Here is a 21,415-nt window from a genome sequence, read left to right on the forward strand (position 1 = left end):
ATAGGAGAGCTAGCTTTATGTGTTACTTGTTTTTTTTCTGTGCGTGTGTAATGCTTCTTGGTGTGCATCTTGGTTACCCTGTTCCTGTGATTAAAAAAAAAAACAGAAAACAACACACACATAAACAAATCAGATAATGCAATAAAATGTTATGATATGATGTATATCCATTTTTTGTAATGTAAGTTTATGTTACATCTGACAGTGCTCAAAGACAAAGATGTGCAAAGCAATGTCTTAGCGCTAATTTTGCATTTATTTTAGGCTACTGGCTTGCTTTGGTTTTTTTTATTTATTTATTTATAATTCTTTAAAACACACACATTTCTTCACATTATGCCTTACTTTTCATTTCACAAGCGTCCAGTACTCCGTACATAAAAGCTGGGCCAGGATTTATTAGCCGACTTTTTAACAAACAAGTTACATTGTAACTCAAGCTTTCTTTAAGTATCCAATCCCTCACGGTGACCCAAATTCACCTGAGCAGGCCAGGCAACCCACCCGGCCAGGCAGGTGGTACTCGGTTGGTGGTAACCTTAGGTCCTGCCTCTCCCCTGTGGTTCGGTTTGGGACAAAACCTAATCTGGACACCCATCTCAATTCACGTGAGACTAGAGCAAAAACTGATGTGGAGGCGTCCTCTGGTGGCCAATCAGTGTAATAGCATCGGCTCAGAGGCAGACTACAATGTACCAACGAGCCCTTTCTGTTAATACAATGGATACATTATAGGCAACCTGATGTAAACTCTAAATGAATTTCTTAATTGGTTAACATTTACTAGTCCAGCCCTTACTGACTAATCAGGCTCATTCTCCTTATCTTCCCTTATCCACGCAGGCCTGACAGAAGGAACAACGACAACACTAACCTGTGAAGGTTCTCAGGCACAGCAGGCTAGCTTCTTCTGCGGCACACGAGGATGAGATACCATAGTAAAATAATTTTATGTCAGGGGCACAGCTATAAATGATGGACCTCCTGAAAAAATGTAAAAAGATGTTTCCCTGTTCCATCCCCTGCCATGTTCTAAGGCTTGTTAGGCTCCAAGTCATGACCCACTCACTCCTTCATCCCCCGCCCCCCGGCCTTGCTTAAACTGACATGAAAATGATCCCAAATCAACTACTAAGGCAGCCATTACTTAAATATGGTTTTAATCATTGGGCTTCATCACCTTGGAGTGTGGCATACTGACAACCCACTTAGGTACATGATTTGCCATCACATAGGAACCAATATGACATCTGACATACTGTTTTTGCAATGATGCACTGAAAAGGCACTTTGCTGCAACACATATTTTATCCAAAAGGTCTGCCTTTTGATGTTTTCAATGCACACAGTCCATTATATGCATTTCAAATACAAAAGAGGATGTTATTTTCTGTCAATGCAACAAACAAAAAAACTGTCACCTATTTGACTGTGGAGAGGAAATCATCTTTCTCATTATTGAAGTTGTCTTGTTTGAAAGTTATGAGGAGGGTCTCCAAACTTTGACCTTCCCTTCACCTGTGGTCACACGCTGAGTCTGAAACACTGTATTGGCCCAGAACTCTGGCTCTGGGTATTGGGTCCACTTGGCGTTTGGCATAGCGTAAAACACAGAGGTCTCTTGCAAAGGAACCGAGGATTTGTGAGGTAAGTTATCCTGTCCAGTGATGGGATTTGGTACTTGTATCTTCCACTGTCACACAGACACACTAGCGCACACACACACACACACTTTTACTGCTCCATTATGCTATCTAATGTTCTTTCACTCACTCTCTCTCTATCACACACACACACACACACACTCTCAGTCTTTGCCTTCCCCCTCTCCGGGCGTGCTGGTCTGCGTGAGTGGGTCCGTTTTGGTGAGGCTGTTGTTGGTCAGGGGTTCTGCCCCGAGGCGCTTGCGTCCCTGCTGCAGTGTGTACTCACTGGGCCCCAGACTCATGATCTTCCCACTGCCCAGACACTCGTCTCCCTTATACAGCACCGCAAACTGGAAAACACACACACGCACGCACGCGCGCGCACACCCACACACACACACACACACACCATTCAAAAGGGGATTAATGAAGTTAAACAACTACATCTCTGTTTTGTGAAGTGGTATTTATATGCATGTGTGTGTGTGTGTGTGTGTGTGTGTGTGTGTGTGTGTGTGTATGCTTGTCTACCTGTCCAGGTGTAAGTGCTCTTAGTGGCTCCGCGGTCATGACCCACAGAGACCCGTCCTGGTTAAGTGTCACAGTGCATGGAGCTGTGGAGAGAAACAAGCAATGTTTCTGTTGTCACTGGGCTCTTCCATATACCACCACCACCACCACCACCACCACCACCACCATCATCATCAAAGAGATCATTTCAATACAAAACTGACTCCTGACTGACCCCAATAGCAGGAGGACTGGAACTGGTCTGGAAAGATACAGCAGTCCCAGAGTTCAATCTGAGTTCTGTTCCCAGAGTTCAATCTGAGTTCTGTTCCCAGAGTTCAATCTGAGTTCTGTTCCCAGAGTTCAATCTGAGTTCTGTTCCCAGAGTTCAATCTGAGTTCTGTTCCCAGAGTTCAATCAGCATTCAATTCACAGACTTTATTCTGAGTTCTATTCATCGGGCATCACTGACATATCAGCTCTCTGCTATGACTCTGTCGCCCCCCTGCTGTTTGGAAATGGTAATGGGTACTGACTCAGTGGCATCTGGTTCTGGAAACGGAACCGGCACTCCATCATTTTAGTCCGAATGAGCTCAGCTGGTGGTTCCTCTGCAATCCAGTGGAACCGATCCGTCCGGAGCGTGTCCCTCAGGAGTGCTGGGTGGTTCGTGGTTGGTGCCTAGCAACAAAAAATATATTTACGTTTGTTCATGTAGCAGGTACTTTCATCCAAAACAAGTTAAACTGTTCAGGTAGGGTACATATTAGGAAAATGTATCCATTACCACCACTACTGAAGACTTATCATTGGACATGAGAGAGTAAGAGGGATTGTAAGAGAGGGAAAGGGAGAAAGGGAAAGTGTGGGGGGGTAGGGGGGAGTGAGTGCGGGTAACAGAGATATGGAGGGGAGGCAAATGAATGAGAAACTCAAGAAAATCAGGATTTTCAACCCACCACAAATATGTCATTGGTGGTGATGTCTTTGTCCACCACAAACCAGGCATCTCTCTGGCCGCCTATCCTGGCCCTTTGCCCCAGTGTAAAAGTGAACCATCCTGTGGAGGGAGGGCATTCAAAAGGACACTCATAAGGACACACTGGCACCGCCTACACCAGCTATTTCAGTAAACCCTGTCTGGGAAGAGCATCTTTACATGCAACATCACACTGGCACGGCCAACCCCAGCTATTCGCAGTAAACCATGTCTGTGAAACATCTTTCTAATGCAGCGCCACATGAGAACCATATCAACACCAGATCACCATTTCAACACCAGATCATTTGGTGACCACTGTCTGTGAAGCATGTCATCAACACCAGCTTACTGGGTCAACCCTGTCTGGGAAGAACATCTAGCTGGGTCAACCCTGTCTTTGGAAAAACATCTAGCTGGGTCAACCCTGTCTGGGAAAAACATCTAGCTGGGTCAACCTTGTCTTTGGAAAAACATCTAGCTGGGTCTACCCTGTCTGGGAAAAACATCTAGCTGGGTCTACCCTGTCTGGGAAAAACATCTAGCTGGGTCTACCCTGTCTGGGATGAACATCTAGCTGAGTGAACCCTGACTGTGAAGAACATCTTACCCTTGTGTTGTCCCATGATCTTCCCGTTCTCTATGGAGACAAAATTGCCGGACTTTTGATCCAAATACTGAAAGATACAAGAGTGGAAGAAGAGTAGTGAAACTGACTTTTACAACTCAGAGGTGCCACATACAGTATGTATGAGAGGATGAGTATAAGGACATGGAGGAGGACCGGTGAGATACTGAGATCCCAGACATGAGTAAGAGGCTTGGGACTGATACTGAAGGAATCTCGCAGTAGATGCACAGTAGACAGGTATAAGACAGGAGGACTGGTGAGATACTAAGCTCCCAGACATGGGTAAGATGCTAATAAAGCCCACACATGAGGAAGAGGATTAGCTGATAGAAGAGTAGTTAGGTGCCAAACCTCCAGGATGAACTCTTCGAAGTTCCTCTCACCGATGAAACAGATCCCCATGCTCTACGCAGAGACAGAGACACACAAACACACACTCGTCAGCTACAAAGCTCAAAAGAATAACCCATGAGTCTGAAGATATAAGCCATTTTAACACTCTACAGGGCTACAGCAAATGCATTCATCCCAAATGAATGAGCACTTACACCATGTTCTACCATTTCAGATACAGGTTTCCTATAAGATGTAGTGTAATATTATGTACCAACATACATACGATTGAACATCAAGCATAAACTATATGTTGATACAACACATGAATGGATATAAAGACACAGCATGATATAGAAGGCCAATCAGAGGTTGCCAAATATGACATAAGGTCCATGGTGTTGCTCTGGCCTGCTGGGTAATGTAGTCTCTTATATGCAGGGCCAGGGCCCAACTGATAGAGAGGGGGTGTTAACATGAACAGGGGCAGCGGTACCTCTTTCTTCTTCAGGACGTGCTCAAAGCCAGCCTCAGCAGCAATCTTCCTCACAAAGGTCTTAGTGAGACTCGCCAAGGGGAAGATTGTGCTTCGCAGTGCATCCTGGGATACCTGACTGAGGAAGAAGGTCTGGTCCTTACAGCGGTCGGCTCCTTGAAACAGTCTCACAGCTGCCACAAGAGAAACAAACGGCCACAAACCAATGACTAATCTCTTACCAACAGTTCCAGGTAAGATAACAGGAGAGTATGAGGACATCATTGGAGCGTAGTTTGGGGGTCAGGGTCAGAAGCAGGCCTGTAGACTAAACTGTAACTACCCTTTGATTTAAAGGTTCAGTGTTTATTGACGTGGGAGACTATAGCACTCACGGTTCCGGATCTCGAAGCGATCTCGGAAGAGTGTCTGAGGAGGTGGAACGTGTCTCTGATGAAAGACGTCTTCGTCCTCCAGAGAGGTTCTTGCATAGTGACCTGTTGCCATGGCATCAGCACCTGTTTCCACAACAGAACTATGTTAATGTGTAAGGAACATTACAAATCACACACAGCCTTAACACCACACACACACATACATACACACACACACACACACACACACACACAAACAAACACAAACATGATTTCAATCTTTATAACTACTTTTATAGCCTCTCTGTGTTCAAGTACCCAATAGAGTCGTGTGGCTCGTGGGGTTGTGCAGTGTATGGGGCAAAGGAGCTGCATTAAAACCGAGATCTCTGTCTTGTAAAGCATTCTTCCTGGCTAGCTCGCTACATTGTCAGGAAACCCGATTCTTGGCCACATTTCAACGTCCATGGGCCTCTGGTTCCTGGGTAAGTTGTAAGGTTCACTGGTCCAACTGCTTTTAATTTAAGCAGCTAATCGTTTGTTTTCCCTCGCAGTTTTCCCTTCTGAAGGCAGCCATGCAGCATGTTTTGCCACTCAGTCTGACTGAGGGGGAGTATTCCGGCAGGAAAGTGATAATGCAAACCCTCCATAATGGGCCTAAATGGTACTTTTATCTTTACAAGTAACTGAATGCACTGAATACCACATATACCACTACAACTGTGCAGGTGTTCAGTGAGTGTGATCTTACTTACCTAACGAGTTAATCGCATACTGGTAGAAGTGTTTGAACTTGATGTGCTTATTACATATTATGTCTGGGTTTGGAGTCCGGCCCCTCTGGTATTCCTTCAGAAGATTACTGAATGGATCAGAAACATTTTTTTTTATTAAACTTACTGTTTTGCATGCAATCCCCCTATCAGTACTTTCATGAAGGGGTCTACTGTGTGCCTATTACAGCACAGCAGTTTGATTCAATGTATGTTCTGAATACCTAAACACTTCATGCCAATATTCTTTCACATAGGACACTTGGTGGAAAGGTATATCCAACTGTCTGCACACTTTGTAGGCGTCTTCGCAGTCTCTCTCGGAAGTGCATACCCCTTTCTCATCCAGCGAGTCCCAGTTTTTCATGAACACTCCTGTGACATGGTAACCTATGGGGACATTAAAATCGCGTTATTCTACACAGTAAGGAGACAACTCTGATGTAGTAACCGTGCACCTGTCAAAGTCTGCAGGTATTTTCGTCAGATCCCAGCTTGACCAACTGCAGCGTGGGAGACGCAGAGAAAGACAGAGATAAAGAGGGAGCAGAGCAGTTCAGCCTAACTCACCTCTACGTTTAAGCAGTAATGCCGAGACAGAACTGTCGACGCCACCTGACATGGCACAAACGACATGCTTCACGACGCCCATAATACACACAATATAAATAAAACCTATTTAAGAATAAAATAATAAAACTCTATTCATGAAACTCTGAGAAGTTGAGTAACAACCATAGACATAGAAAGACCGCTTCGTGTTGTGACACGGACGCAGCCATCTTCGAAGTCCAATGGACAACGATGTCCGTCCAGAAACAAGTTTCTGCCATCTAAACATAAGTTCCTGATTGTGTTTCCGCTGTTTGAAATCATAGACATAGGAGGAAGACCGTAGGAGGACCACTACAAATTGTAAACATCGAGTTGGCCTTGCGGCCGTCTCCCCTTGACTTCAGTTGGTCAAGTATGAAAATCATCGGCGGTGATTCAATCTAGAAGCGTAAGTGTTGGTATCAAAAAACAAGAATGATTATCACCAAACTGTCCACATGTTGTTTTTCTTGACACCTTTTTCACATGAGGAGAGAATATGAGGAATGTTTGCAAAGTAGTTTGAAACGAAAATATAGAGGTAATATTTTAAACCGAGTGGGCTATTGCCGTGCTGAGAAACTGACTAAAGACCTGGTAAACACTTTGTATATAATTTGTATACTAAGTTTTCTCAACTTATGTGACACAGTTGTGATGGCGGACCCGAGCGACTGTATCACCCTGGAGATTTTGAAGGAGGCTCGGGAGACTGTGCGCACCAGTCCCCTGGGAGTCATAAACACACCGATGATCCCATGGAGTCAGACAACATTACCACTCAATGTCCCATGCAACATCCACATTAAGATGGAGAACATGCAGAGGACGGGTTGGTGATTTCAGTGTAGTAGATTGGCCTAGCCTAATGAAAATGGATCTACAAAACATCAGGCTCACTTAATTTGCCATACATGTATTTAGCCTACTCAATGTTTTAGTTCAGGCCTATAATTAGCCAATGCCAATTTGTGTACCTTTTTGACTGATTAATTGATTAATTAGGTGACTTACATTTGTAAATAACGCTATTTATTGTTTGGCTATTAAATAAATACCCATTTTAAGGTCCTTATCCTTATATACATGCCCGTAATGGGCTAGGACCAAGTTACATTGCAAACTCCCTTGTCAAATACTTGCCTTCAAGAACACTGGGACCATCTAATGCTGGTTTATTGGAGGTTCCCAGCAACAGCTGTAAGAAAATCGGGGACGCAGCCTTTGTCAATTATGCCCCAAAGCTATGGAACATACTGCCTATAGATATCAGCTCGCTAAACATTTTTAAAAGAAAACTCTTCACCTTTTTTTAATGTTTTATGTTTATTTTATGTATGTTTTATGTGGATGTGCATGTAATTTCTCTGTGCACGTAATTTAGGCACTTTGAGCTGCATTGTTTTGCATTAAAGATGCTATACAAATAAAGTTTATTATTATTATTATTTTGTATGACAGGCTCATTCAAGATAAGAGGGGTTGCCAATCAGTTTGCCCGAAGACCAGCAGGTGGCCATTTTGTCACAATGTCTGCAGGGAATTACGGGAAGTCATTCGCCTTTGCGTCAAAGCACTATGGATCCAGAGGGAAAGTAGTAATGCCAGAAACCGCCCCAGTGTCCAGATCTATTCTGATTCAAGTGAGTCTTTGTTGATCAAATAATTACTGACCAGTGTTTCTTTATCTCAGTTACTAGAGCAACAAGCGGGGCAAAGTGGTAACAGGATGGTCATAGGTTCGATGCCCGGAGAGAATGCATACTGATTATAAATGTGTCTATCTGCACTTTTGGATAAGTCACCTTGGACGGTGGATAAAAGTGACTGCTAAACGTAATGTAAATGCAAATAAGATTGTTTGCTGTCCCACTTCAGAGTTTTGGAGTGGACGTTGAGCGTGTGCCCACCTCTGGCCTGATGGATGTGGTGAACCGCTGTGTTCGCGAGGACAACATGACCTTTCTGCATTCTTACGATGACATGGACCTGATCGCTGGCCATGCCAGGTAACAGTTAAATACTCACTTCTGCTAACAAGGTGTTAAAGGTGATCTTAAATCCTTTCTAACAAATCAGGAATACACCCATTCTTATTGTCTGAGCAATAACTTAGAACCTCTAACAAATCTGAAACTATTTAGTATGAAGATTAAGATGGTCTGTTTGGTCTGATGGTCTGATGATCACTGAAGCCTGGGCAAAGATCTTGTGCTGAAATATCACATATCTCAAATATATTACACCAACATGACACAGGTTTTACAGCACAAATCAATACAAAAATGATTTGACTTATTGAATTATTTTTCTGTTTATGAAAACTTGATCTGAAACTCCACTAACTCTTTTGAGTTTGTCTATTTGTCGCTGCCCTTCCATGCATGGCTGCAGTCTGGGCTTTGAGATCCTGGAGGCGGTGCCCAGGCCTGACGTGGTGGTGGTGTGCTGTGGAGGCGGGGGGCTGCTGGCGGGGGTGGCAGCTGCTCTCAAGCTCTCAGGGTGTGGGGGCACAAGAATCTACGGGGTGGAGCCTGAGGGGGGTAAATACAGGCGCACAGAACCGTGGGGGCAGGGTGCGGTGCTGGCTTCAGTGACTGCTGTTACTCTTAAAAATCTTTTGTGTCAAAACATTTATATATATATTTATATATATGTAATATACACACAATATATACACAGTGTATGTATATATATTATTTATTAATTTTGTATATGCATATAAAAAGAAAAAATGAATATGTTATTAGATATTATATGTACATTATGTATGGTTATATGATTTACATGTTGGATTTACAACCTTGTGTTGTTGTTATTTTCCACCACCAGCATGCACCATGTACAGGAGCTTCATTGAGAAGAAGCCAGTCGGTATGAACACTAAGAGTATCGCCTCAGGGTTAGCTCCCCCATTTGCAGGTAAACAATATAAATCATAATCTAAAATCTGATGTTAGTGCAGATCTGTAATCTGACAGATTTACCCATTGAGGTCCTTCATAACCTGACTGCACTGTTCATAACCTGACTGCACTGTTTATAACCTGACTGCACTGTTCATAACCTGACTGCACTGTTTATAACCTAACTGCACTGTTTATAACCTGACTGCACTGTTCATAACCTGACTGCACTGTTCATAACCTAACTGCACTGTTTATAACCTGACTGCACTGTTTATAACCTGACTGCACTGTTCTAGGTACACTCAGGACAACGGCCAAGCAAGGATGCCAATCTGCTTATATTTTCTACAGCTGTTTCATATATATGTGTAATTTTAGTTGTTTATAACAAACGTATTATTATGATAGTGCACACTCCTGTCCTATTATACATGTCAAAACTTGTACATCTATGTGTAGCATTTACTCTACATTTAGTATTGTATTCAAACATATTCTTGCTATCAACAAATAATCATACATTTTATATAGACATGCATATCTTTTCAAACAAAATAAATGCCAAAAGGGCTGCAGCTACACATTGAAGCTCATATTGTTGCTTATACATGTAAATGTCATAAAATGCTCAAATTTAGCACATAAAGCACATTAAAGTCACTCATTCTCATATTCACCAGACATGTCTCAGAACATAACTCACACCCTATCAGTGTACAGCCGCCACATTCACAAACTATAGTTCCTTGCATTCACTCAGAATGAGACATACAACAAACTTTTATAGTCTATTGTGGTCAGACACTCATTCAGGATAACACAGTTTTCTTGGAACAGAAAATATCTTATTTCACTTAATTCTTGCTCATTCTCTCACTTTCTGTGGTGGTCATATTAGGCACCACTACACCTACGCCTACGCCTAGTTTTCTTTTTAACACTCATTACAGAGAAAGCTGTTAGAATGCAGATTTGAAATGTTTGAAACACTTCTTTAAATTTCTTTTATTGCTTTAATGTTTTCATTATGGTATCCAGGTATCTCAATTATACAGTATATATATATATACACACACACACACACACACACACACACTGTGTATATGATCTTTTCTTATTAGTTGTAGTTACTTTTAATAGATTTTATTGTGCCCCACTGCACAGTGCTTTGGTGAACATGAGTTGTGATGTTGCTCTGATAATGAGTTTGCCTTGACTTGGCCTTGAAGATGCACAATAACAGCTTTACTGATAGCAGATGCCAGAGTGCCTGATAGCTCCTTGGCATCCTCCTCTGTTTGTGTTTCACAGGCGCCTTGCCCTATGAGCTGTGCCAGCGCTATGTCGAGGACGTCGTCTTGATAACCGACGAGGAAATCAAGCGTGCAGTCTCCACTCTGTACCAGGCCGGCCTGCTGGTGGAGCCCTCGGGATCGGCAGCGTTCGCAGCCGTCGCCAACGGCCGAATCCCTGACATCCAAGGGAAGACCGTCATTGTCATCTTGAGTGGAGGAAACATCGGCAAAGACGAGTTGACTAACTTCCCTGACTGAGGCGTACCAATCAATTCCGATCATTAACATCATGTGATCAACAGGCCTACAGGGTATTGTCTTCCTTTCCTCATCAACAAACCCTCAGGCCCATTAAATTAGGAGATAACAGTTCTGATCATTAACATGATGAGATCAATATGTTCTTGTGTTCTCTATGATATAGCAAATAAACAATGTTCAATAGGCCAAGAAAGAACAATATTTCAGGATTTTATCTTAATTTCCCCAGAAACCATCCAGACTTTTTTGTCCCCGAATACAAGTGCAAATACATGGAATATTCCCACAGAATTGAACTACAAAATTAAAGGTTTCTGTTTCATATTGAGAACGGATTATTTTTCTTCTAGGTGAGTAATCCAGAAATTGTGGACTTTTAAAGATCTTTACATGATATCCTGCACATTATGGTGAAGAAGGTTGAAGACTCACTCCCTGTCCAAATATTCCACACACTTCAAAACTCAAACTGTTTTTCCATTTATTTAGAACTACATTTAGTCATTTGGTAGACGCTTTCGTCCAAAGTAACTTACAAGTGAGGTACAATACAAGCGCGTAGCCCAGTGGTTCTCAAACTTTTTCTGTCATTCCCCACTTTGAACAAGGGGGCTTTTTCAAGCCCACCTATCCCTCATCGCTCCAATAAAATGGTAGGCCAAGCTTAAAATTGTCAAATTTATTTAAATAACGATAAGTTCTAGATCTTAATCAATAGCAAATAACATCAGTTCAGAAATAGAGAAAATAAAAGTGCAATGGTGTCAATCCTTGCTTCAAATGGGCGGAGTTCCAAAAATGAAGAAAAAGGGCCTACTATGCAATTGTGTTATCAATGGTAAGCCAAGCTTAAAATCTCCCTTGTACGTCGCTTTGGATAAACGCGCCTGCTAAATGACTAAATGTAATGTAATGTAAAATTGTCAAATTTATTGAAATTTTCAATTTTCTTTTAGCTTGATTTTGTTGGTGGATCAGCTGTCTTTTTCGTCACTGGTACTGAATCGCCAAACTTTGTATTTCATGCCACAAATGTATCCATAACGTCAATATAAGCCTATCGCCCACTACACTTTCATGCTCCGCATTTTCGCACTATGGTTCCAGGTCACATTTTCATTCCGGTCCCCCATCTAATGTTAATACAGTGTTGTATAATGATGCGGCTCCTATAATGTGTAATGTTTAATGGTGCAAAACGTCTCCCCTGTAATCTACGACTATGACTAGCAGGAAAGGTTAATTAATACAATAACATTAACAGGCTAATTAATACAATACAATATTTCTTTGTTTGAGTCTGGTTGTTTAGTGCGATGGGGATGTATGATCGTTATTGTCTATTAAGGAAGGCATTGCAACGGGAAATTATCCTGTTCATCGCGTCCATTCGCGCCCCACCCGTCACGTCTTTGCGCCCCACACTTGGAGAAACGCTGGCGTTGCCTGTCAGGTGCTGTAGAACATTCACCAGATTCAGCTTCACCAGATTCAAGTGTCAGGTGGCTTTTTGTTTTGACAACAGGAACTACACACCGCACCACAGGACAGTAAATAGTATATCTAGCAGATATAGTCAATAGCACAGCGATGCATCACGCTTAGAGGCTGAACAGGATCCAGCTGATGTTTGTTTTCTGTGTTACAGTGCCCTCCACAATTATTGGCACCCTTAGTGAATATGGGCTAAACAGGCTATGAAAAAATGTCTTTGCTGTTTATCCTCTTGGTCTTTCACTCAAAATATTCAGAAAAATCTTACCTTTTCATTGAAGTAAAATTATTGAATGAATTCTTTTTTTTGGCATTAAATAAAATATTTGTCTCCAAAACATGGGTGCCACAATTATTGGCACCCCTAGAAAATCTTATAATTAAAATCTAACTGAAGTATATTACCAGTCATGTTTTACATTTTTAAGTTCACCTGTTTGATTAGGAACTCATGGTAGTGGTCAACCATGATTTCCTGTTTCACTGGGGTATAAATATAAGGTGACACAGGCCAAATACCCTTAGTCATTCATCAAGATGGGAAAGACAAAAGAACACAGTGTCGAGGTGAGGCAAAACGTTTTTGAGCTGCAGAAGTCCGGAAAAGGATTTAAGAAAATATCTAAACAGTTGAAAACACCCATTTCCACAATCAGGGCAATAGTTAAGAAGTTCAAAGCAACAGCAGATGTAAGGAATCAGCCTGGAAGAGGACCTGTCTGTAAATTGACCCCACGCACCGTGAGGAGGATGGTTCGAGTGGCAAAGGAATCTCCAAGGATCACAGCTGGAGAATTACAGAGGTTAGTTGAGTCTTGGGGTCAGAAAGTCTCCAAAACCACCATTAGACGCCACCTACATCACCACAAGTTGTTTGGGAGGGTTGCCAGAAAAAAGCCTCTGCTGTCAATCAACAACAAACTACAGCGCTTACAGTTTGTCAAATGTAAGTCAGACTTTCAATGGGACCGAGTTAAATGGTCAGATGAGACCAAAATAAAGCTTTTTGGCAACAAACATCAAAATGGGTTTGGCGTAGACAGAAAGATAGCCATACAGAAAAGCACCTCATACCCATTGTGAAGTATGGTGGCGGATTTTTGATGTTGTGGGGCTGTTTTTCTTCCAAAGGCCCTGGACATCTTGTTAGGATACATGGTATCATGGACTCCGTCAAATACCAGCAGATATTAAATGAAAACCGAACAGCTCCCTCCAGGAAGCTTAAAATGGGCCGTGGTTGGACCTTCCAGAAGGACAATGATCCGAAGCACACCTCAAAATCAACACACAAATGGTTCACCGACCGCAGAATAAAGGTTTTGCCATGGCCATCACAGTCCCCCGACCTAAACCCCATAGAAAATCTGTGGGATGAGCTGAAGCTGAGTCTACAAGCGTTGACCTCAGTATCTGAAGGATCTGGAGAGATACTGTATGTAGGAATGGTCTCAGATCCCGTGCCATGTGTTCACCAACCTCATCACGCATTATAGGAGAAGACGCAGAGCTGTTATCTTGGCAAAAGGAGGCTGCACAAAACATTAAATTAAGGGGTCCCAATAATTGTGGCACACCTGTTTTGGAGAATAATATTTATTTAATGTCAAATGTTTTTTACTTCAATGAAAAGGTAAGATTTTTGTGAATATTTATTCGCATATAATTTTGCTCATCTTTACTAAAGGGTTCCAATAATTGTGGAGGACACTGTAGTTCAGGCTGTTGTGTTGTGATTGACAGGCATTTATGGCTCACTGGGTTCAGAGTTGTAGTCTCTCGTGGTCTTTGTGTTTTACGTCAGGGTGTCACAGGCCTGGAGTACTGTAGTGGTACCTCGGCCTGCATGCTCCTATGTCCGGCTGTGTGTCGGGTGTTTTGGAGACGGGACTGCTGAGTGGACCAGAGAGACAAATTGGAATCAGGGGGCAGAAGTGGGGGTAAGAGGAAGGGCAGTATCCTTACTTGGGGCAGATAAAGGAGAGAAGTATGTCAATTTCGTTTTTAATGATCATTGGGGCAGGATGGATGTCCTCTGTGTTGTAGTGACAGGCGGTCATCTGCCACACGTCCAGGATGTAAACTCCCACGCCGCGGAACGCTTCTCGCAGGATTCGATCCAGCTGCATTGAGAACCAATCACTGCCATAGATATCCTGCAAAATACACACACAAACACATTATGAGATGAGCCCAGAGGCTCTTAGAGATCCAGCCCTGGAGGTGTGGGTTGTATGTGTGTGTGTGGGTGTGGATCTGCATTTTTGTATGGGTGTGTCTGTTTTTAGTCCCACTGTCAGCTACACACACACACACACACACTCACACACACAGATATGCAGAAGCACATAGGAACACAGGCGCACATGCTCACACACTCACACACCTATGCACGCACGCACACGCACATCATTAGGGAATTTGGTAATAATCCATAAAACATTTTGGCCTTGCTAGACTTATTGTACTCTCAGCTCACAAGCTATAAAATATGAGTGTGGGAGTGAGCAGCAAATATACGGACAGAGGAGGAAGACTTTAGAGAGGAAACCTCCATTTTCTATCCCAGTAGTAAGTAGTCTAGGTGTGCTTTATACTGATGCTGGGTACACACCAAGGTTATGGACATTTGAGTTCAACAGCCAAGACACACAAGGAGACACACACTCACATGTGAGTCTAAACTGCCAGTTCCGGTGCATGTGGTAAGAGAAGGCTGCTCCCAGGGCTCACCTTGTACCCCGTGTTGGCGGACTTGATGATGACCTTGGTCTCCGGCGCCCGCCTCAGCAGCGCCACGACCGCACGGCGGACCTGCGACACCCGGTTGGCGTAGTAGGAGAGCGGGAAACTGGTGAAGTGCGCCCACATGTTGAAGATGATGACGGTGTGCGGGCCGCCGGCCATGTCATCGATCTCGTTGCTCATGTAGTGCAGCGACACCACCGGGGCCTTGAGGCAGCGCAGAGGGAGTCCGTGCGAGCGGTAGTGCAGGTCGATGTTGTTCTGCACGTCCACGGCCATCAGGGGCCCCACCTGGTTCTCGGAGTGGAGGTTCATACGCTTCAGAGCTGTGAGAAACAACAATAGTGTGATAACCACGCTTTGCTTGATGGACAAACAGCTAGTGGTATATATATATATATATATATATATATCCCTGATATATGTGACAACATGAATTCCATGCCTTATAGGGTCAAAGATTTAAGATGCAGTATGTATTTACTGATTTCAAAATATAATTTAGACAGTGATATGATCATATAATAATGATGTAACCATGATGATGATAATAATATTTATATATGATTTATAAAAAATTACATAAAACAGGTTTGTCCCATACAATGCATTCTCTTCAATCTCATTCTGTTTCAGGGGTTTTTTGGTATTCATTTACACAGTTCAGTCCCTGAAATCTGTGAGCAGCAACGTGTGATAATTGTGTGTCTTACTAGGCACGGCCTGGATGAGGTAGTCAAACCACTGTCTGCTGGTGGAGTCTCCCATAATGTAGATGTGCTTGTCCTTCAGACACTGGGTCGTGTCATCCTCTGCAAAATGACGGGCGGCACACACAAACGACGTCCAGACGTTGTTCATGTAGAACCCTGATGGTATTGGTGTGGGCAGCCCAGGTTTACACGACTCTCTTGACCCTAAAGGAGAGACAGTATGGGAGTATGACCTGAGGGTTTTCATATGTGTGTGTATGTGTGCGTGTATGTGTATGCGCCCGTATATGTGTGTTTTGCGCCAGGGTGGCTCTGCAGTCAGTTCCAAAGAAAGTGGAAAAACATACCAATGGTCGCATTGGAGGCCATGACTCTAATCAGGCGTGAATCCCCCTTGAGCCACCGGTTCACATGTTGACTGTGGAGAGACAAAGCACTCAGCATCCTGCAGCTTAACTCTCACAGCACCAAGGTCATAGGTTCATTACTAAGGGAGCAACAGAGCATGCATACCTGTGAGCATGCATACATGTGAGCACGCATACCTGTGAGCACGCATACCTATAAGCATGCATACCTGGCAGCATGCATACCTGTGAACATACATACCTGTGAGCATGCATACCTGTTGTAATGCTTTCAGCAGAGACTGTGGATCCAAACGCACGACAAGGAGACAGAGGTATGTGCAATTCAATCTTTTTACTGTTTCGGATTTGGTACACGTATCGGCAGTCCATACACAAGTATACAAATCCAAGTACAGAAAGACGGCGGCAGAGCTCGTAGTCTGATCGGTCCGGGGTCGATACACAGGCAGGCAGTCAGCGATGGGGCACGGTATCCAGACAGGGAAAAGGCAGAGACGTAATCCGTAGGGCATGCGGTAAAGGTCGGTGCACGGGTAGGCAGTCCAAGATGAGGCAGGGTATCCGAAAGGAGAAAGGCAGAGGCGTAATCGGTAAGACAAGCAGAGGTCGGCAACAGAAGATCTATCAGACACGGGAAATCGCTGGAACGCTAGAAACATGGAGAGACTAAGACGAACTGGCAACGAGAGACAGGGACCCACAAACTATATACACCAGGTGAGAGACAGGTGAAAACAATCAAGGCGTGGCAGACAATCAACAAGGTGGAGCACACACAAGGGTAGGGCATGACGTGTCTGAAACGAGAGGAGAGATGAGTAAACAAACACAACACAGAACATAAATAATGACAACACAGTAGATATCTAACTATCGAACAGGATGAGACTTGACAGTACCCCCCCCCCACTCTAGGGACGGCACCTGACGTCCCAGGTTGGTCAGGATGGAGACGATGATAATCCTGGATGAGGGAAGGATCCATGATATTACTTGTAGCTACCCATGACCTCTCCTGACGACCGTAACCCTCCCAGTCCACCAGATACTGCCATCCACGACCGCAACGCCGAACTGACAGAAGCCGTTTTACTGTAAAAACCGGGCCTCCATCGATCATCCTGGGAGGGGGAGGGGGTTTAGCGGGGGGAACCAAAGGACTCTCCATAACTGGTTTGACCCGGGACACATGAAAAGTGGGGTGAACCCTCATTGACCTGGGGAGTTTGAGGCGCACAGCAACGGGGTTAATAATTCTAGTCACTGGAAATGGTCCCACAAACCGGGGGGCCAACTTACGGGATTCCACACGTAGGGGGAGGTCACGTGTGGACAACCCAACCTTACTTCCCGGCTGGTAAGTGGGAGCGGGGGTCCGTCGTCGGTCGGCCATCCTTTTAGCCTGAACCGCGATTCTCAGGAGCATATCCCGGGCTCCCTTCCAAATGCGGCGACAACGGTGGATGAACCTCTGCGCAGAGGGAACGCTGACCTCCTTCTCCAGGTCAGGGAACAGTGGTGGCTGGTAGCCGTAAGCACACTGAAAGGGAGACAGACCAGTAGAGGAGCTGGGTAGTGTGTTGTGCGCATACTTCACCCAGATGAGATGTTTGCTCCATGTTGTCGGATTTTGGGAAACTAGACAGCGTAATCCAGTCTCCAGTTCCTGGTTCAGTCGTTCCGCTTGGCCGTTAGACTGGGGATGGTATCCTGACGAGAGACTGACCGAGGCACCAAGGAGAGAACAGAAAGCTTTCCAGAATTGGGAAATAAACTGCGGTCCCCGGTCTGACACCACATCCCTGGGAAAACCATGAATGTGGAAAACATGGGACAATACTGCTTCCGCAGTCCCTTTGGCAGAAGGCAGTTTAGGCATGGGGATGAAATGCACCATCTTAGAAAATCTGTCAACGACTGTTAAGACTGGTATTACCTTCCGAGGATGGTAACCCCGTGACAAAATCTAGAGAAATGTCAGACCAAGGACGATGGGCCACAGGAAGCGGCTGAAGGAGACCAGAGGGCGGACGGTGAGAAACCTTGTTCCGGCCCACACAGAGCAGGCCGCCACATACTCCTCGACCTCCTTCTTCATGGACAACCACCAGAACCGTTGTCTGGCGACGAAGAGAGTTCGTCGTACTCCGGGATGGCAGGAAACCAGGGAGGTGTGAGCCCAGTGGACGACCTGGGAACGAAGGGGTACAGGAACAAACAACCGGTTTGGGGGCCAGCCCTCCGGCACCTGACAGTTAACATTTGCCCGTCTGACCTCTTTCTCGATCCACCACGTGACTGCTCCTATCACACAGGATGGGGGTAGAATGGTGGAGGGGGACCTGGGAGCAAAGCTAGGATCAAACAGACGGGACAGTGCGTCAGGCTTAACATTTTTAGAGCCAGGGCGATAAGACAGAGAAAATTTAAACCGAGTGAAAAACATAAGTCCACCTGGCCTGTCTAGAATTTAGCCGCTTGGCAGTTTGGATGTACTCTAAATTCTTATGGTCAGTCCACACCAGGAAAGGAATCTCTGCTCCCTCCAACCAGTGACGCCACTCCTCCAAAGCCACCTTGATGGCCAACAACTCTCTATTCCCAACATCATAATTCCTCTCAGCAGGCGAGAGCTTTCGGGAGAGGAAGGCGCAGGGATGGAGTTTATTGTCCTCCGGTGAACGCTGGGAGTGGATTCCACCAACTCCGACATCAGAAGCGTCTACCTCCACCACAAACTGCAGGAAGTGTGAGGACAGGAGCAGTAGTGAAAATCTCCTTCAGCCTTTGGAAGGCTCGTTCCGCTGAGGGGGACTACTGAAACTTAGTGTTGGGAGAAGTCAGAGAGTGCAGGGGAGCAGCAACAGAACTGTAATTCCTTATAAACCGTCTATAAAAATTAGCAAAGCCCAGAAAACGTTGTAATTGCTTGCGAGTAGACGGAGTAGCCCATTCTGTCACTGCACTGACCTTAGCAGGATCCATCTCAATGTTATCCTTTGAGACAATGAACCCCAGGAAAGAGACGGAGGAGACATGACTCACATTTCTCTGCCTTTACAAAAAGCTGGTTGACGAGGAGGCGTTGCAGAACTTGCCAGACGTGCTGAACGTGCGTCGTCTCATCCGGTGAAAAAATAAGAATGTCATCAAGGTAGACATAAACGTAACAGTCAAGCATGTCTCAGAGGACATCATTGACTAAAGCCTGGAAAACAGCTGGGGCATTGGTCAAACCAAAAGGCATGACGAGTTACTCATAGTGGCCACTAGGAGTGTTGAAGGCAGTCTTTCATTCGTCCCCCTCCCTTATCCTCACCAGATGATAAACATTTCTTAGATCTAGCTTGGTGAAGATCTTGGCGCTCCCCAACAGTTCAAAACCAGAGGAAATCAGAGGGAGAGGATACCTGTTCTTGATGGTGATGTCGTTAAGCCCTCTGTAGTCAATGAAGCGACTTATCCTTCTTGTCCACGAAAAGAAATCCTGCACCGGCAGGAGAGGAGGATGGACGACAGTCCCGTAGACAGAGAGGATTCGATGTACTTCCTCATGGTCTCTACCTCTGGTGCAGACAGGGAATACAGGCGCCCCCTAGGGGGTGAAGTCCCTGGTAACAAACGAATGGCACAGTCATAAGGTTGTGAGGAGGTAGCGCGGAGGCCCGGGTCTTATTGAAAACCTCCTTGAGATCGAGGTAGCACGGAGGAAGCCCGGAGAGATCCGGGAAGTCAGAATCCAGCGATACTGGTTGAGAAGACGTAGCAGAGCTGCGCGGAACCACAGTGAGGCCAAGACTGATAGGCAATGACACATCAGAGGTGTGGTAATCCTCTGAGGTAGATACTGTAGAGGCACAGGTGACAGAACACCTCCTGTCCCAACCCCAAATCCTCCCTGTGGACCAGTTAATGTGAGGGTTATGCTTAGAAAGCCATGGGAAACCCAAAATGAGAGGGTTTGATGGGGAGTTTAAGAGATAGAAACTCAAAACCTCTGTGTGATCCTTAGAAATCGTAAATTGGATAGGACAGGTGCGGTGAGTCACCCTACACAGTAGGCGTCCATCCAGAGCGTGAGCTTCTAAGGGCTTGGGAAGAGAAATTAATTCGAGTTCTAATCTCTTAGCTAACCTCCAATCTATAAAGTTCTCATCAGCCCCAGAATCAACTAAAACAGGATGAGTGTCTGAGAAGGAGTGCTATGTTGCGCTTGAATAACAGGCCGAAGTGAAGAGAATGTAGTGTGGCTTACCAGTGCATTCCTCACCAAAGTTTGGCTCTTTAATGGGCATGCAGCAATGAAGTGGCCCATCTGCCCGCAGTAGATGCACTTTCCCTCACGTATACGATGTTGGCGTTCCTCTGCTGTGAGCCTGGTCCGGCCCAACTGCATTGGTTCCTCCGAATCCGCGGGAGGCGCTGGTGAGGCGGCAGCGGGGCTGAACCGAACGGGAGATCGCCAGGAAAGACGAGAATCAGTCGCCGGACCCCTCTGGGACAGAGGGTAGACCTGCTGCTTGGGTCTCTCTCTCTCGCAACTTGATGCGGTTGTCACGTTAACGAGAGCGATGAGAGAATCAAGATCCTTTGGCATCTCGATGGCTGTCAGATGGTCTCTAATGTAATCAGCAAGTCCACGCATGAAGGCGTCGAACAGAGATTCGTCATTCCAACCACTATCTGTGGCTAGACTGCGAAACTCAACAGCATAAGCACTGACGCTACGATTACCTTGACGCAGGTCCATCAAAGATCTTGCTGCCTCTCTGCCATGAACAGTGTGGTCAAAAATCTTGCTCAGGGCCTCCGTGAATAACTGCACCGAGGCGCAGAGAGGAGTGTCTCTCACCCACTCGGCAGTCGCCCACTTCTCTGCTCGACCGGTGAGATAAGAGATGATGTAAGCGACCCGAGAGCGTTCAGTCAAAAATGACAGTGTCTGCATCTCAAAATGAAGCCCACACTGCACTAAGAAGGCCCGACAGTTACCAGACTCCCCAGAAAACTTCTCGGGATGGGACAGATGTATCTGCTTCACATAAGGCACCGGAACAGGCTGGAGAGCTGGAGCTGCATTCGGAGCTGGAGCTTGCGGCTGTCCGACAGGAGGAGGATTCAGTTGAGCCACCAGTTGCTCAAACTGTGCAGACAGTTGACCCATCTGGGTGGAAATCCCAGTCACCTCGTTACCGACGGCATGCAGGACCTCCTCGGACTGCACAATCCTCTTCCCCTGAGCTTGCAGGGCCACACGCACTGCATCAGCTGGATCCATATTGGCCAGTTCATACTGTAATGCTTTCAGCAGA

At 45.1% G+C, this 21,415-nt stretch overlaps 3 protein-coding genes across 4 annotated transcripts in view; 1 reads left to right on the forward strand and 2 right to left on the reverse strand.

Annotated features, from left to right (window-relative positions):
* Nucleotides 1-1,143: 1,143 nt before the first annotated feature.
* trmu (tRNA 5-methylaminomethyl-2-thiouridylate methyltransferase) lies at nt 1,144-6,525 on the reverse strand. The gene is made up of 11 exons (XM_012825189.3): nt 6,292-6,525; nt 5,946-6,111; nt 5,704-5,810; nt 4,970-5,092; nt 4,596-4,768; nt 4,118-4,171; nt 3,746-3,812; nt 3,116-3,216; nt 2,693-2,837; nt 2,178-2,260; nt 1,144-1,996 (listed from the first exon to the last, which is right to left on the reverse strand). The coding sequence occupies exons 1-11, from the start codon at nt 6,371-6,373 to the stop codon at nt 1,808-1,810; spliced, it is 1,290 nt and encodes a 429-aa protein (XP_012680643.2). The 5' UTR covers nt 6,374-6,525; the 3' UTR covers nt 1,144-1,807.
* Nucleotides 6,526-6,576: 51 nt separating this feature from the next.
* On the forward strand, nt 6,577-11,102 carry srr (serine racemase). Its single transcript, XM_012825190.3, has 7 exons — nt 6,577-6,724; nt 6,968-7,147; nt 7,777-7,958; nt 8,194-8,324; nt 8,710-8,858; nt 9,148-9,237; nt 10,536-11,102. Exons 2-7 carry the CDS (start codon nt 6,973-6,975, stop codon nt 10,775-10,777), a joined length of 969 nt encoding a protein of 322 aa, XP_012680644.1. The 5' UTR covers nt 6,577-6,724; nt 6,968-6,972; the 3' UTR covers nt 10,778-11,102.
* Nucleotides 11,103-13,951: 2,849 nt separating this feature from the next.
* The window catches only part of LOC105898173 (NXPE family member 3-like), a 46,171-nt gene continuing 38,707 nt past the window's right edge, over nt 13,952-21,415 (reverse strand). The window contains exons 5-8 of one of the 2 annotated variants that reach the window (XM_031583086.2): nt 16,080-16,150; nt 15,733-15,936; nt 15,008-15,345; nt 13,952-14,430 (exon numbers count right to left, since the gene is read on the reverse strand). In XM_031583086.2, coding sequence (XP_031438946.1) covers nt 14,236-14,430; nt 15,008-15,345; nt 15,733-15,936; nt 16,080-16,150 — 808 coding nt within the window. In that variant the 3' untranslated portion in view covers nt 13,952-14,235. Of the gene's footprint in view, nt 14,431-14,945; nt 15,346-15,732; nt 15,937-16,079; nt 16,151-21,415 lie in introns of both variants that reach the window. The other variant, XM_031583087.2, reaches the window with a different exon arrangement.

Source organism: Clupea harengus, chromosome 16 (genome assembly GCF_900700415.2).
Source record: "Clupea harengus chromosome 16, Ch_v2.0.2, whole genome shotgun sequence".
Taxonomy (NCBI): domain Eukaryota; kingdom Metazoa; phylum Chordata; class Actinopteri; order Clupeiformes; family Clupeidae; genus Clupea; species Clupea harengus.